General features: G+C 43.2%; 1 protein-coding gene across 4 annotated transcripts in view; it reads right to left on the reverse strand.

Moving 5' to 3' along the window:
* Positions 1 to 15,823, reverse strand: part of ASAP2 (ArfGAP with SH3 domain, ankyrin repeat and PH domain 2) — a 196,656-nt gene that overhangs the window by 84,354 nt on the left and 96,479 nt on the right. For all 4 annotated transcript variants that reach the window (XM_040427499.1, XM_040427500.1, XM_040427498.1 and 1 more), the window contains exon 4: positions 1,617 to 1,691. In XM_040427499.1, the coding sequence (XP_040283433.1) occupies positions 1,617 to 1,691 (75 nt within the window). The remainder of the gene's footprint in view (positions 1 to 1,616; positions 1,692 to 15,823) is intronic.

Raw genomic sequence — 15,823 nt, forward strand, 5'->3', positions numbered from 1 at the left:
CAATTAGGACTACACTGTACATCCTTTTGTAGAAAGGGATTAAAATGCTACCCCCCACCCTCAGTTTTTTAAGCCTGCCGATTAATCTGCTTAGTATGGGACTGTGACAATTCTGGTTCTGGTACGTTCACATCTGCAGCAGCAAATCTGTCCGGCTGTTCCAGAAGAGAGAAGAGTGACGGATTTCACCGGATCCAGCATTGCCAAAATCTACAGTTCTCAGTCAGATCCCCGTTGACTGTAATGAGGTCTAGCGGTGATCTGGCTGCTTTCTGGAATAGATGCCAGGATTTGGATTTGCAAAAAAAACTTTGCATTTGTGCCGGATCAGGCATGCCGGACATGTGAATGTCCCCTCAGCTAGGTAGATTTTGCCTTCCCATCTGGAGGAGAGCTGGGTTAGAATCTCTATTGATGGTCATCCATCTTTCTCAGAACAAATACAACTAAGGCTACTTTCACTCTTGCGTTGTTGTTTTCCAGTATGGAGATCTGGCAGAAGATCTCATTACTGAATAACAAAACTTTTCCGGTTAGTCCATCCTGAATGGAAAGAGATCTATTCTGGATGCATCAGGATGCCTTCAGTTCCGGCAACATTCTGCAAGCTGCGGTTTTGTGTCCGGTCATAAAAACTGGAAAAAATGGATCCGGTACTGAAAACAATGTAAGTTAATGGTGACAGATCTTTATTTTTTATTTTATTTTTGTTTAGGAGCCTTAAAAACGGTCACCCATTGACTTTCAATGTGTCTGTTTTTTTCCATTTTGATTTTACACAACCGCTTCCTAATGGTATGGATACATCCTGATGTACAAAATCAAAACGGATCAGTTTCATTCCAGTATTGAGATCCTCTGCCGGATCTTAATACCAGAATTACCAACGCAAGTGTGAAAGTAGCCTAAGAAATCCCATATCCAATCAATTATACAAAAACTAATGATCACTTGGCTCAAATTAAAGACACACCACTAGGATAGGGAGAGCTCCTACCAATACCCAAAACGCGCTGGCTGCAGCCGCCACGGTATTACAACAAATCTCTATTCAAGTGAATGGGACTATGCTGCACCAGTTTGAGTTAAATGGTATAGAATAAAAGTCATGGTGGTCAGCTCAGCATCAGTCTCTGCCTATGTTCAGCATAAAGGGGTCTAACGAGAGTAAAACTTACCAGCTATATGCTTAACCTATAAAAAGTAAGCAACTTTGTACAATACTTTCCAAAAGGGATTAGAATTCTAGTTCTGATCCCTTGCACCGGATTTCGGCTCTGAATGTAGAGGGCCTCATCATCAGTGACGTAAATAACAGGGGCCGGCCTTGCAGTTACATATATTGAGCATGTGTGGTTCAGCCTACTAGCGCTAGGCACTGTGGGCAATGTAGTCTCCGCTGCTCCAAAACACACCGGGACCAGAAGTCCAATTGTCCACATCCCACCGGTTACCTGATGTATCAGCTACTCATTTAGGTTTATTTTAATGGGTATTATGCTTAAAATTTTTAAAGTTCCATGGCCAACCCATTAAGTGCTGTGCAATATTATTGCCTTCCACATTCAATAAGAGCCTATGAGGCAAGTCATAGTATGGTGGATAAACTTACTTACCCCTTTAACTCCTTTCAGATCTCCTTTCAGTAGACTATCCAGTGGGAATGTTATAATGTTGTTCATATTCTGAACCTACAAAAGCAAAAAAAATAAAAATATACAGAACCATTAATGTGAGCCATATTATACTGGTAATAGGTTGCATCTATAGCAGGGTTCCCTAACTCCAGCCCTCAGGGCCCACTTACCGGTCAGGATTTAGGAGTATCCCACAGAACGAATACCTGTGGTAAATCCTGATGCATGGACACTAATTATATCAGGTGCCCAATACTAAGGAAATCCTGAAAACAAGACTGGTAGGTGGGCCCTGAGGACTGGAGTTGAGGACCACTGATCTATAGGATTCAGACGAGTCCAACCCATTCACACATATCATTACATTACATACTGTGTGTGTGTATATATATATATATATATATATAAAATCCAAGTGGTGGAGCTTGTGAGGAACCCATTTGAATCTACTCGAGCCTGTGAGGGTTCCACATTTCATATATTAATAAAGTTACAGGGATCATTTATCACATAATCCTATGTTAGATGACATTTGCTTTATGGAACATGTTGATCTCCTGATTGCTAACCAAGTGTTGCACCAACGGCCAACAGCCTGATCTTTCTACCAACATCTGGTCAGTGGAAAGTTCAGACCCCCATACACATTAGATGGTCCATGGTCCCACCAAAAATGGGAATTCAGCTGATAAAAGTCTAATGTACATGGCCAGATTAAGACAATGAATTTCAACTCACTCACCCGTAGTCACAAAAAGGCCTTTAGGCCATGTTCACACGGCATGATTTGCAGTTTATAGCTTTGCCACTGTTTATTCGCCCAAGTTTGAAAATATCATACTGTCTTGTCTACACAGCTCCTCAGGATAGGTCATCAATATCCGATCCTAAAGGAGGATGAGACCTGCACACCCTTTAATGGTGGGTGCTCATAGAGGACTAGTATCAGTCTAATTCAATAGAGAAATCTATGGCACACCAAAATCTATTTTTGAGTGATGCTTTAATACATAATGTGTAGATTTACATCATTTTGTGATTAATTCCATCCGAAATGTATATCAACATAACTGGCCAAATGAACAGCCCCAACGTTTCGGTCAGATGACTACCTTTATCAAGGGATCTGTGCCCTGGTTGTAAAGAATGCGTCCCGTCCTGCATTCTTTACAACCAGGCCACAGATTACTTGATAAAGGCAGTCATCTGACCGAAACGTTGGGACTGTTTATATGGCCAGTTATGTTGATATACATTCCGGATGGAATTAATCACAAAAAGGATGCAAATCTACACGTTATGTAATAAAGCATCACTTGAAAAGAGATTTTGGTGTGCCATAGATTTCTCCATTGAATCAATATCAATTGGCGGGGCCCGACTCCGGCACCACCACCGACTGAAGAGAACACAACACTTGTACAAGCGCTGCCTTCTCTTCTGTTAACCTGCTCGCCATCGACATTGCCGCGACAAGAAGGTGTATTTACAGCTCCTCAATCCCCATTCACTTCAATGAGACGGCTCCCCACTATTCTCTTCAAACAGCTAATGGGGTGCTGTCAGTCGGGTTCCCCACCGACCTGATGTTGATGACCTATCCTAAAGACAGGTCATTAATATAGCAAAAGTGGAGAACCTCTTCAAGATGCATTAGATGAAATGTACATAGCATTTACCAGGAAACTTACATACTCAGGTGAGGACCAAATCTCGTGGTTCTACAAAATGGATGGCGAGTATGGAAGCTATGCTAAGGGAAGAAAATGGCAGCTGGTCGCCTGCCCGGGAGTTAGGATTTTAAAGGGGCTCTCCGGTAACAGAATATGGATGATCTACCCTCAGGATATGCTCCATATGCTAGGAACCCCGCCATTCAAGAGAAAGAGGATCCGGTTCCCTCAAATGAATGGAGTAGCAGTTCATATATGACCACTGCTGTCCGACTCATCTTTATGTGAGCGTTGGAAATAGCCAAGCGAGGCACGCTGAGATGGTAATACCCCTTTAAGTCTGTGTAAAATCATATTTTCATACCAACTGCAGTATAATAGTGTAAATTATAAAACAAATAAGCTCACCTCTCTACATAAAAGAATCTATCACCAAGTACAAGCTGTCAAATTGTAGGTCCCTCGTGACCAAGGTATCGAGATTACAGGAAAAAAATTGCTAAGCAATTACCACTGGAAATATGTATTTCTCACATGTGAAAGTGACCTTCACTTTTCAAGAGTTTCATACCACAGTGAATGCATATGTATTAGAAAAAAAAACAGATCCCTTCGGTCTCACATGGCTGGAGGCTGAAGTTTTAGTCTAGAAAACGCGATTCATTGACATACAAAGTGAAAGAAATGGAGTAAAATGTTTGTGGAAAGCCCAGTGATTAATGGGTTCAGCCACACTCAACAGCCTCATATAATAAGAAATAGCCCTGCAATCTCCGCAGACCACCATGACAACTACAATGTTAGTAGTGAAGAGGTCAGCAACTATTAATATGGCAGGACATTATGGACTCTTCATCTCGAGCATCAAGGATTTGGTTTTAAATGTCCTATAAAGACAAATGCCTAAGATCACCACGTGTAAGGCCTCCTGCACACGAATGTATTTGTTCCATTCCGTGCATTGGGGACTGTAATTTAGGGTCCCCAATGCACGGGCAACCTCCGTTCAGCTGCCGGGAACGATCCAGACCTATTCAACTTGAGGGATGCGGAATGCACACAGAACGGTGCCCGTGTATTGCGGATCCGCATATGCAGGCCGCGACGGGGACAATCCTCCCTAGCATCACCAGAGATAGGGACAATCCTCCCTATCTCTATCACCAAGTACAATCTAGGGAGGCTCGTTCCCATCGCGGCCTGCTATTAGCTGTACTTCCCCCGCCCCCCCCTCACCCCGTCGCCGGATGTTTTGATCCGTGTGACGGAGAGACGCAGCGGCGGCCGTGGGGCATCAGTTTTAAAACTTGTAGAATGAGAATGTCTAAATAACTATTTTTTATGTTTGCACAATCTTCTATGATGCATCATTTCCTCATGCACCAGGCTGTATGTTCGTTTTAATGGGGCCGCAAAAGTTGGGGACAGCACACCGTGTGTTGTCCGCACATCTGTTCCGCAGTCCTGTTAAAAAAAAAAAAAAAAAAGTCCTATTCTTGTCCATTTTCCCTTAAAGTGAAAAAGAAAATGGCAGCACAGCATGCACATGGCCGGGATCCGTGTTTTGCGGACAGCAAAATACATACAGTGGTGTTCATGAGCCCTTTTTACCCCTAGATGGTTTTCACATGCCTGAAATCACCTACCAAATGAAGCCTGCATAGGAAAAGAGCAAAACAGAAGTGGGTGAAGTGCGACACATATCTGCTGGTTATGGGAAAATATCTGCCATGAAAATAACAGCCACTACTTGGTATAAGGGTCCATTCACACGTCCGTTTTGGTGTTCCGCATCTGTTCCGATTAAAAACGGAACGTTATGCGGATCCATTCATTTTCAATGGAATCCGCAAATAATCGGAGAGCACTCATGGTGCTCTCAGATTCCGTTCCGTTCCGTGGGTTCCGTTATTCGGATCCTGGAAAAAAAATATTCCCTGTCCTACTATTTGTCTGATTTTGCGTTCCGTCATCCCATTCTAGTCAATGGATCCGTCAAAAAATCGGATGACATGCTTAAAGCATCCTCATGTCATCCAGATTTTCGGATCCGCAAAACACAGGAACGTTTATCTGGAAAGGTAAAAATACTGACGTGTGAATGCACCCTAAAGCTGATACTAAACTAACACAAAAGCCAGTCATACAATTAGATAACTGTCGACCACACGATCATTTGACCAAAAGGTAGCTCTAAGGCTACTTTCACACTAGCGTTTTAGTTTTCCGGTATTGAGATCCGTCATAGGGGCTCAATACTGGAAAAAAAAAAAAAAACGCTTTAGTTGTGTCCCCATTCATTGTCAACGCGGACAAAACTGAACTTAACAGAACGGAGTGCTCCAAAATGCTTTCCGTTCCGTTAGGTTGCGTTCCCATACCGCAGAGCAAACCGCAGCATGTTGTAGTTTGCTTTCCGTCCTGGGATGCGGAGCAAGACGGATCCGGCATGACCCCCAATGCATGGGGACAGATCCGTTCTCTCTGTCACAATCTCACACAATAGAAAACGGATCCATCCCCCATTCACTTTCAATGGAGTTTATGACGGATCCATCTTGGCTATGTTACAGATAATACAACCAGATCCGTTCATAACGGAACCAGACGGTTGTATTATCAGTAACGGAAGAGTTTTTGCTGAACCCTGCCGGATCCAGTAAAAACGCTGGTGTGAAAGTGGCCTTACAAACACGTGCAAGCTCTGCTCTGCTGGGCATTCAAGTCTCCGTAATGGTGAAAGGGGAGATTACCGATACTAGTAACAGAAAGATAGAGCAGTAGAGATTCTACTGCCGATTCTTATCTTTCTCGGCATCTGCCTTCGTGGGAGATTTGGGAGACACCCATACACATTAGAAGGTCAGTAGGTCCCACCAAAATCAGCACATCAGGTTGACATTTATCTAACATGTAAGCCAGGATAAGGATGGCCACACACAGTCAGCCAATTGCTAGTTAGGCTGGCAGCAATCCTCCTGCCCCCAAAACATGTATGCTCGGCCATACATGCATGTATCCTAGATGGAGAGAAAGGAGAAAGTTTATCTCCTTGAAGGCTCCCATACACATTACATCACAAATGTCAAACTTGTGGCCCTCCAACTGTTGCAAAACTACAACTCCCGGCATGCCCTGATAGCTGAAGTTTGTCCGGGCATGATGGAAGTTGTAGTTTTGCAACAGCTGGAGGGCCAAAAGTTTGACATCCCTGCATTAGAGGTTTTGTGGGGGCTTTCAGGCAGCACAACTCCCAATCGTGGAGCGTTGGGTGCACGACCACCTCACATTCAAATATGTACAACCAAGAAGAGCAAAGAAACAGCACAGCAAAGATGCTTGTGGTGATTTTACAGGTGAAACTCGAAAAATGAGAATATCGTGCAAAGTTCATTTATTTCAGTAATGCAACTGAAAAGCAGAACCTAACACATGAGATAGACTCATTACATGCAAAGCGAGATATTTCAAGCCTTTATTTGTTATAATTTGGATGATTATGGCTTACAGCTTATGAAACCCCAATGTCACAATTTTAAGGTACCCTTTGCTCAGGGGGTATGGATTAATTAGCTGACTAGAGTGTGACACTTTGAGCCTAAAATATTGAACCTTTTCTCAAAACTCTAATTTTAAGCTGCATTAATGCAATTCCTTTTAATTTGCATTACTGAAATAAATGGACTTTTGCACGATATTAAAATTTTTCGAGTTTCACCTGTATTCAGATTCAATTAACGAATGGCTGATTCAAACTCTGAAAACTTCTTGGGTATCAACAACCCTTCATCAGGCCTATGGTAATGAGGGATGTCGGCACAGCCATGCACTAAGGTTCAATATAAATTGACAGAGGACTTTTTGTGAGTTCCTGAGGCCATGGAGGCAACAGTGAAGCCCCTGCAACTATGGCCACAGGCAGTGGTGTAGCTAAAGGCTCATGGGCCCTGGTGAAGGAGTTCAGCTTGGGCCCCCACCTTCCCCCAGCGCTTTGTGGCCAGGGGCAGGGAAGCACATAGGCTTCGTACTGCCTGAGGCAAAAACCTGAAACGGCCCCCCCATGCCAAATTGTTGACCTAACCCCTTCCCTCCAGCCAAAAGTGTAACTTGACCAGCATGCACTTTCTATAATACCTGTGTATTCTTATGTGGCACAAGGGTCTTTGGACCCCCTCAGGCTCCTGGGCCCGGTATCGACTGCTACCTCTGAATCCCCTATAGCTACGCCCCGGCCACCGGAATGGACAAGGTCATCTGCAATCTGTATTGAACCTGAGTCCATTTTACCACATGCCTGGTGAAGGGTTGTTGATACACATTAGATGGTTGTCCGGTCAAAGAGTAAAGCCAATGTGTAGGGGAAAATCCATACAAAATTATCTGCTAAGACCTCCCATATCTACCGATACCAGTCGTATCTATAAGAAGATGGTTAAAAATGATAGCAGACAGGAGGACCATCTGATCATACAATAATACCATACGCCCTACTTTACTACTCACAATAATGCATCGGACCTGCGGCATAGCTACAGGCTTCAGCTGCCTATAGGCGCAAGCCTAGACTGCCTAGTGATAATTCAGGCATTCTGCAGAGTTACCGAGCTGTGCACATCTGATGGAAGCCTCACAGGCTACTGAATTTTTTATCACACAGGGGAGATGTACTGAGAAATTCAATATTAAGAAATGGTGCGTGCAGTTTGACTCATTAGATCTCGAGATGCCTATGCCTTACATACACAAATATAGAGAAAGAAAAGACCTGGACTGGGTTAGGATTTATTTACACATGGCTTTTTATTAATTTTTTACCAAATTTTTATTGGCATGACAAAAGACTAAATCATAATACATCAGTATTGTAGACAATGTGCTCAACAAAGCAAATACTTGTTCAATTCACAATTTGCATTGGATTCATTCCAGTCATAGCCAAACATACAATTTTTTATTTTAATTTTACTCCCCTTCTTACCCCTTCACTTTACTCCCTGAACGTCTCGGCCACTCACTATATCAGAACTCTCTCTTTCTCTGGGAATATCCCAGTCAACTCTTCTTCCCTTGTAAGACCCCATATTCAAACTTTTAGGTCTCCCAACTGGCCCTTCAAATCCTCTTGTAGGTACCATGCTGTGAGTTTAGGCTACTTTCACACCTGCGTTTAGGTGCGGATCCGTCTGGTATCTGCACAGACGGATCCGCACCTATATGCAAACGCTTAGATCCGTTTGACAATATGCATCTTTTTGCTTCCAACAATATCTTATGTTCAAACATAGACTATCCATTCTTCTCTCTACCCCCCTCAATTTCCGTTGCCTCTTTTGCTTCTGCCTGAAATATAACTAATAGTGTCGATAGTTCAGACAGGCGATTACCGAGCCGTTTCAGTATTGAAAACACTTGAGACCAAAATCTGCCCAATCTGGGGCATGCCCAAAGACCGTGATATAAATCTGTCCCTGGAGTATCACATTTAGGACAAGCGGTAATTCTATCGGGTCTAGCTAACGAAGACGGTAAGTCAAACCCATATATTGCCCGATGAAGTATCTTGAACTGGGTTTCTCTCATCTGCTCATTAGAGGCAATTGCTCGGTCAGGTATTCAGGCAGTGTATAAAGAAGTCCCTATCTCCGTCACCCCCAGTTGAGTTTCCCATTTTTTTTTATAAATTCACAGCAAAAGAATCCTCCCAGGTAGCTCTAAGTACATTATATATCCCTTATGCCCCAGAAATGAGTCAAACTTGTTCTGCTGCCATTCAGTAGATAAGTCCCTTATTAAGCCCTTTACATAGCTTTGTACCTGTAAATAAGGAAACTGAGTTGGTCCCTGTAGATTCCATTTCTCCTCCAATTCACCCAGCGATGCCCATCTAGCCTCTCTTTCATGTATCAAATCTCCCATCCTAGTCACTCCCCTGGTCGCCCAGGATTGAAAAGATTTTTCACTGTGTCCAGGAGGGAAGTTGGGATTACCCTGTAATGGAAGGTGTTTTGAAAACTGATAAGGGAGGCCAAAAAGCTTTCTCACATTTTTCCACGTAATGATTGTGTCTCGGAGTATCAGGGACCACTTTGTTATATGTGGGAGTTTTGACATCTTAGTATGTAAGAGGGCCATCAAGTTCCACGGTGACGCCAGCTGGCTCTCAATACGTAAATTAGAATAAAACGATGTCCGATTAGCCCAATCTAATATATGTCTGCTAAGGCACGCTAAATTGTATCCCCGTAGATCTGGGAAATTAAGTTCTCCCTGTTCCTTCTTAAGTTTCAGCTTTTTTAAATGCAATTCTCGCCTTCTTCCCTCCCCAAAGAAAATGTATAAACCTTTTCTCAAGGTCTGCAATATCTGCGTGTCGTAGAAGCACGGGTATAGTTTGTTTTAAAATAAAAGAAATTATTGGTTTTATAACAACAAAATTGTACAATTAGTAGTTTGCCCATCCAGGGCAGCCATATAAGAATACAACTGATGCAGTACAATCCATTAAGAAAAACTTAAAAGAATAGGAGGGGGAAGAGGAAGGTCCGAGGGGAGAAGGAAGGGTGGGGATGAGGAAATTGAATTTGCTGCAATAATGTAGTACGTGGATAATCAATTAATAAAACATTGGTGTATGTGCTCACAACCAGTACTCTGTAAGTTTGTTAGTTCGAGAAATCCCTATATTTTTTCCAAGGTTCCCATATAGCTTCAAAACGTTGTGGCGTTCGGGCCTCCCAGTGTGCAATTTGCTCAAGGCGGTATAATTGATCACACCTTTTGAATCCAATGTTTTAATGGGGGTGACTCTGCTTTTTTCCAGTAAACTGCAATGAGTAGTCTGGACGCCGCTATCAAAATCTGACCCAATTTTTGTGTGTCCCTGGGACACTTGAGATTCCCGAACAAGCCAAAGAGACACAGCTTCGGTGAGACTGGTATGGATATTTTACAAACATCAGAGATGACTTTGCAAACCTTTTGCCAGTATGATGCAATTTTAGAACATTTCCACTATAAATGGCTGTGAGCGCCTATTTCAAGATCACATCTCCAGCAGACCGGGCTGCATTCAGGAAACATACGGTTAATTCTTTGTGGTGTGTAGTACCATTGGGTTAGTACTTTATAACAGTTTTCTTGTAATTTGACACACCTGGACACGCTATGGGGGGCCTTCAGGGCACTGTGTAACTCCTTGGCTAAGAATTGGATATTTAATTCACTCTCCCATTTTGAGATGAAGGGAAATTTGTCAGGGCGTGTTAGGGCCAATAGAAGGCTGTATAATTTAGATAACTTTCTTTTTGGTTCTTTTGTTTGAAGGGCTAGTTTCTCAAAAGCAGATTGTTCTGAGGTTACAGTGAGGTTTTTAAGGTGGGATTTCATAAAGTGAATAAAATGAGCTATTTGGAAATTGGAAAGGCTGGCTATTACAGGGTGTTTTTTCAGTTCGTCGAAAGTTGGGATGTCACTATCTGGGCATAGAGATAAAACCGGTGTGGTGACAGTTTTGGCTCTGTCAGATAGGGTTTCCCAGAACTGGGTTGAGGAGTGGCAGAGGACATCACGAACTTGCATCAGGGTGAGGTAATTTGGTAATAGGTGATCTTTCAATTTAGAGTCCTTCCACATGTCAAAAGTGTATTTAGTGATATTGTTATACCTTTGTAGTTTAGCGTTCTTTTGGGATTGGTCCATGAAGATTAAAGAGTGAAGTGGGAGGTTAAACATATTGTTTTCAGTAATTAGGTCTAGTCGTTTCGAGTAAGGTCTTAGCCATTCTAGGCATCTAAGAGCAATTACTGCTTTGTGGTAGGTATATAGTTCCAGAATACCAAGCCCACCATTCATGGGGTGTTGTGCCATAAGTGTGAGAGGCAGTCTAGATCTCTTACCTCCCCAGAGGAATTTTGATAGGATCCCTTGCATTTTTGCAAAATAAGCTTTGGGGATTGGAATAGGCAGTGCTTGAAGGTAGTAAAGAATAGTGGGCAGGAGTACCAATTTGATGAGCGTCCGCCGACTAAACCACAATATAAATGGTATGTCCCAAGAACCTATCAAGTCTTCTAGTCGTTTTGGTAGTGCTTGAAAATGATCTCGAAACAAATTCGAAAAGTGCGGTGTTAGTGTTATCCCTAAGAATACGATCGATTCAGTGGTCCATTGAAAAGGGGTGGTTTTTTGTAAAGTGGTCATGACTTGTGGGTTCAGGTTCACAATTAGGACTGTGGATTTAGATAAGTTCACTGAAAAATTGGATAGGGAGTGATAAGTCTGAAGTGGAAATTGCTGGAAAGGCAAAATTTGGGTTAGTGATAAGTAGGAGTACATCGTCGGCAAATGCAGCTGCTTGATGAGTTATTGACCCTACTTTCATTCCCTCGATTTCAGCATGTTGTCTAAATGATTGAAGAATCGTTTCTATAACCAACACAAACAGTAGGGGAGAGAGGGGGCAGCATTGGCGTGTGCCGTTTGATATTGTGAATACTGGGGAGAGGGTGCCATTCACCAGGATGCGCGCTGTAGGTTTATAATACATTGCCATAACCCCGGTTATGAAGGTATTCGGGATTCCAAATTTTGCTAACGTTTGTGTCATAAAGAGCCAATCCACTCTGTCAAGCACGGGTATAATTTGAAGGGGGTACATCAGCTTCGCCGCCCCCATCATTTTGATCAGTTGGCAACGTCCCATCAGTGAAAGGGGTAGATTTTTCCTTCTGTCAAGGTCCCTTTTAATTTTAGAGAACAGTGGTGGGTAATTCAGTCTATATATGGAATGCGGTGATTTCCCTATTTTAATCCCCAAGTATGTAAGTTGTGTCGACGGTTTAGCAAAACCAAATCCCAAAGAGCTGATATAGACCCCATCATCGCCCTGCGCCAAAGGAAGCAATTCACATTTAGACTTGTTTACTGTGTATCCGGAATATCTTCCGAAATCACTCAATAGCTCCATCACACTCCCTAGGTGTTGTTTCGGGCGGGCCAAAAATAAAATTATATCATCTGCGAACAAAGCTGCTTTTGCCTGAGACCCCCCAACCTTGATACCCTCAAAGACATTGATTTCACATAATTCTCTAGCAAGTGGTTCCAGGGCTAGATTAAATAAAAGGGGAGATAGGGGACATCCCTGGCGGGTGCCTTTCTGAAGATAAAAGGGTTTAGAATGGAAGCCCTGGGTATAGACCCTTGCCTTTGGTTATGGTACATCTGGGATAAATATGTCCTAAAAGCTCCATTGAAGCCCATCTTATCTACTACAGCTCCCAACCATGCCCACCGTACGTTATCAAATGCCTTTTCCGCATCTAGGGTGAGCATGGCTGGGAACTCCCCCCTAACTGCAAGATGTTGCACCCTGTCCAGAACCGTCCTTATATTTGTCACTGCGGATCTGCCTTGTACGAACCCTACCTGTTCTTGTCCTATTAACTGAGGCAATAACGTAGCCAAGTGATCCGCAACAATCTTGGCCATCAATTTCGCATCAACATTTATTAAAGAAATGGGCCTGTATGAACCCGGTGTCAAAGGGTCCTTCCCTGGCTTGGGCAGCAGTTTAATATAAGACATATTCTCATTGTCTAATGACATACAGCCCTGGAAGACACCATTAAACAGTTCTAGCAAAACAGGGGATATTTGGGCTATAAGAGCCTTGAAGAATTCCCCCGTGAATCCATCAGGACCTGGGGCTTTAGAACTACCTAGGTGTTTAATGGCCTCCTGTAATTCCTGCAAGGAAATGTTTGCATTCAAAAAAAGGAGCTGTTCTTCAGTTAATCTGGGCAATTTAACCCTATTTAAAATAGTGTCTGTCAAGTCGCATTGTGTCTCATCTTTATATAATGCTTTATAATAGGATCCTACTATAGTATTGATTACCGCCGGATCATGACTTAAGTTACCTTCAGTGTCTTTTAAACAGGCAATATATTGGGGGGTTCTCATCCCTTTCGCTAGGTTTGCTAATAGCCTTCCAGACTTGTTACCGTATCTGTACATGGCTTTTTTTTTTTTAAGCAAAACGGTAGTATGTTTTAGCCTTGTGTGAACAGCCATCAACCTAAAGGCTTAGCCAACTGTTACAATGATTTTTTTTCATTGTGCTATTGCATTTAACATAAGAAATTGGGCGACTTTATAATAGGACTTGATTAAAAAATGTCCAACTGTTTTGTTTATACATCTATGCAAAGCTTTGTATCTCCATGGCAACAGACTACACACAAGGCCTTTGTAGTCTGATCCCACAATCATACCTTCTCCAAACAGTCCTTTACTTCTTGGTAACCCACTAAATATACGTTAGCATAATGCTGGGAACAGACGGAGGAAAGTACAATTGGGTTTCTTTGTCAGCTGTTACCAAAGAAAAGGACGGGTATGCATAGTGCTGCAGTCCCAAAACAAAAAGGAAATTTTTAATTAAGACCCCATTGCAGATATTTATAGCTAGACATTTTAATCTAGATGCAATAAAAAAAAGGTGGAAAATACATCCACGAACTCCTATCTAAGGGCACCACAGATACTGAGCTCCGGGACAACACAGTCAGGAGGGTAGAGCCACGGATACACGTGCTGATGAGCTGAGGACACATGGGTATATGCCTACTGTCCATATATACACGTCTAGCTATACTTCTACAGTATGTCACATGTGGACAAATTACCAGGGCTGTGGAGTCGGTAGAGAAATGGTCCGACTCCTCAGTTTTTGGTACTCCCGACTCCTCTGTATTTAATATGCATATGTATTTTATACATTCCTTGAAGGAAAGAAAGGCAACATACAAGTCATTACCACAGAACTACTGGCTAGGAAGCTGCTGCCTTCTCCTTTGTGTGCTGATCTTCTGCTGAAGATCAGGCAGTGGGAGGATCCAGGAAGGGGCATTTATTGTAAAACCTGATTTCCCTAGTAGAATCCCATAGTCATGTTTAAAGTTTAAGCTAACAATCTGAGTTTACAAGTTTTTATAGCCTTAGCTGAATGACAGCAGCAGTTTTTCAAATGGTTTACAGCTTCAGTCTTGAACTATTGACCATCCATTCCCTTCACTTATACAAGTGTCTCAGTCCTGCAAAAAACATATTTACTTAATCAGTTATCAGTGAGAGGCGAGGTTAACCACGGGCGTTGCGTTCTCTGTAACAGTGGAACACAACACAATGGAAAGTATAAGTATTGCCGCTCCTTAACTGTGCGTTGCGTGCCATATAGTGAAGCATATGAAAAGCAGGCTTCTTCATGGTCACTTAACGTGTTCGTTTTGCGGTAACGTGACGCACTGCATGCATTGGCCTTTATTCTTACAGTAGAGAAGTACCGTATTTTTCGCAACAGTAGGGGGAAAAATAGCAGTGCATCTTATGGGGGTGAATACTGCGACCGTCCGGTGAATAGGCTGAGAGGGAGGAGGGGCTGGGGGCCGGCATCTGTTTCTGTAATGGCAGCGGGGCCCGGTGCAGTCACTGTATTCTACTACACCGGGTCCCGCTCACTGTAGTATACGGTAATCATATCTAACTTGTGGGTATTGTTAAAGTATTCCAATCATCTTAAATCTAGCGCTGTACTACTTACTACTAACTTATTGGCAGTCAGGAGGCCGTGTGGGCGCTCGTAGCGTAGATCACTACGTCACGCGCCTGCTCTGCCCACTTTATGAATGAAGCAGGCACCGGGCCCCGCTGCCATTACAGAAACAGATGCCGGCCCCCATTCACTACACAGGGACACTGTTATGGTGGGGATCTGTGGATGACACATAAGATAAGATGCTATATATGTGTCATCCACAGATGCCCCCATAACAGTGCCACCCACAGATGCCCCCATAACAGTGCCACCCACAGATGCCCCCATAACAGTGCCACCCACAGATGCCCCCATAATAGTGCCACCCACAGATGACCCCATAACAGTGCCACCCACAGATGCCCCCATAATAGTGCCACCCACAGATGCCCCCATAACAGTGCCACCCACAGATGACCCCATAACAGTGCCACCCACAGATGACCCCATAACAGTGCCACCCACAGATGACCCCATAACCGTGCCATCCACAGATCCCCCCATAACAGTGCCATCCACAGACCACCATTAGTTCAAAACCCACCAAAAGCACACCTTTTGGTTCAAAATATTTATAATAATTATAACTTTTTGTGAATTGGGACATTTAAGGGCTCTTTCACACTTGCGTTATTGTCTTCCGGCATAGAGTTCCGTCGTCGGGACTCTATGCCGGAAGAATACTGATCAGGATTATCCTAATGCATTCTGAATGGAGAGTAATCCGTTCAGGATGCATCAGGATGTCTTCAGTTCCGGTACGGAACGTTTTTTGGCCGGAGAAAATACCGCAGCATGCTGCGCTTTTTGCTCCGGCCAAAAATCCTGAAGACTTGCCGCAAGGCCGGATCCGGGATCAATGCCCATTGAAAGGCATTGATCCGGATCCGGCCTTAAGCTAAACGTCGTTTCGGCGC

Source organism: Bufo bufo, chromosome 4, assembly GCF_905171765.1.
Source record: "Bufo bufo chromosome 4, aBufBuf1.1, whole genome shotgun sequence".
Taxonomy (NCBI): Eukaryota; Metazoa; Chordata; class Amphibia; order Anura; family Bufonidae; genus Bufo; species Bufo bufo.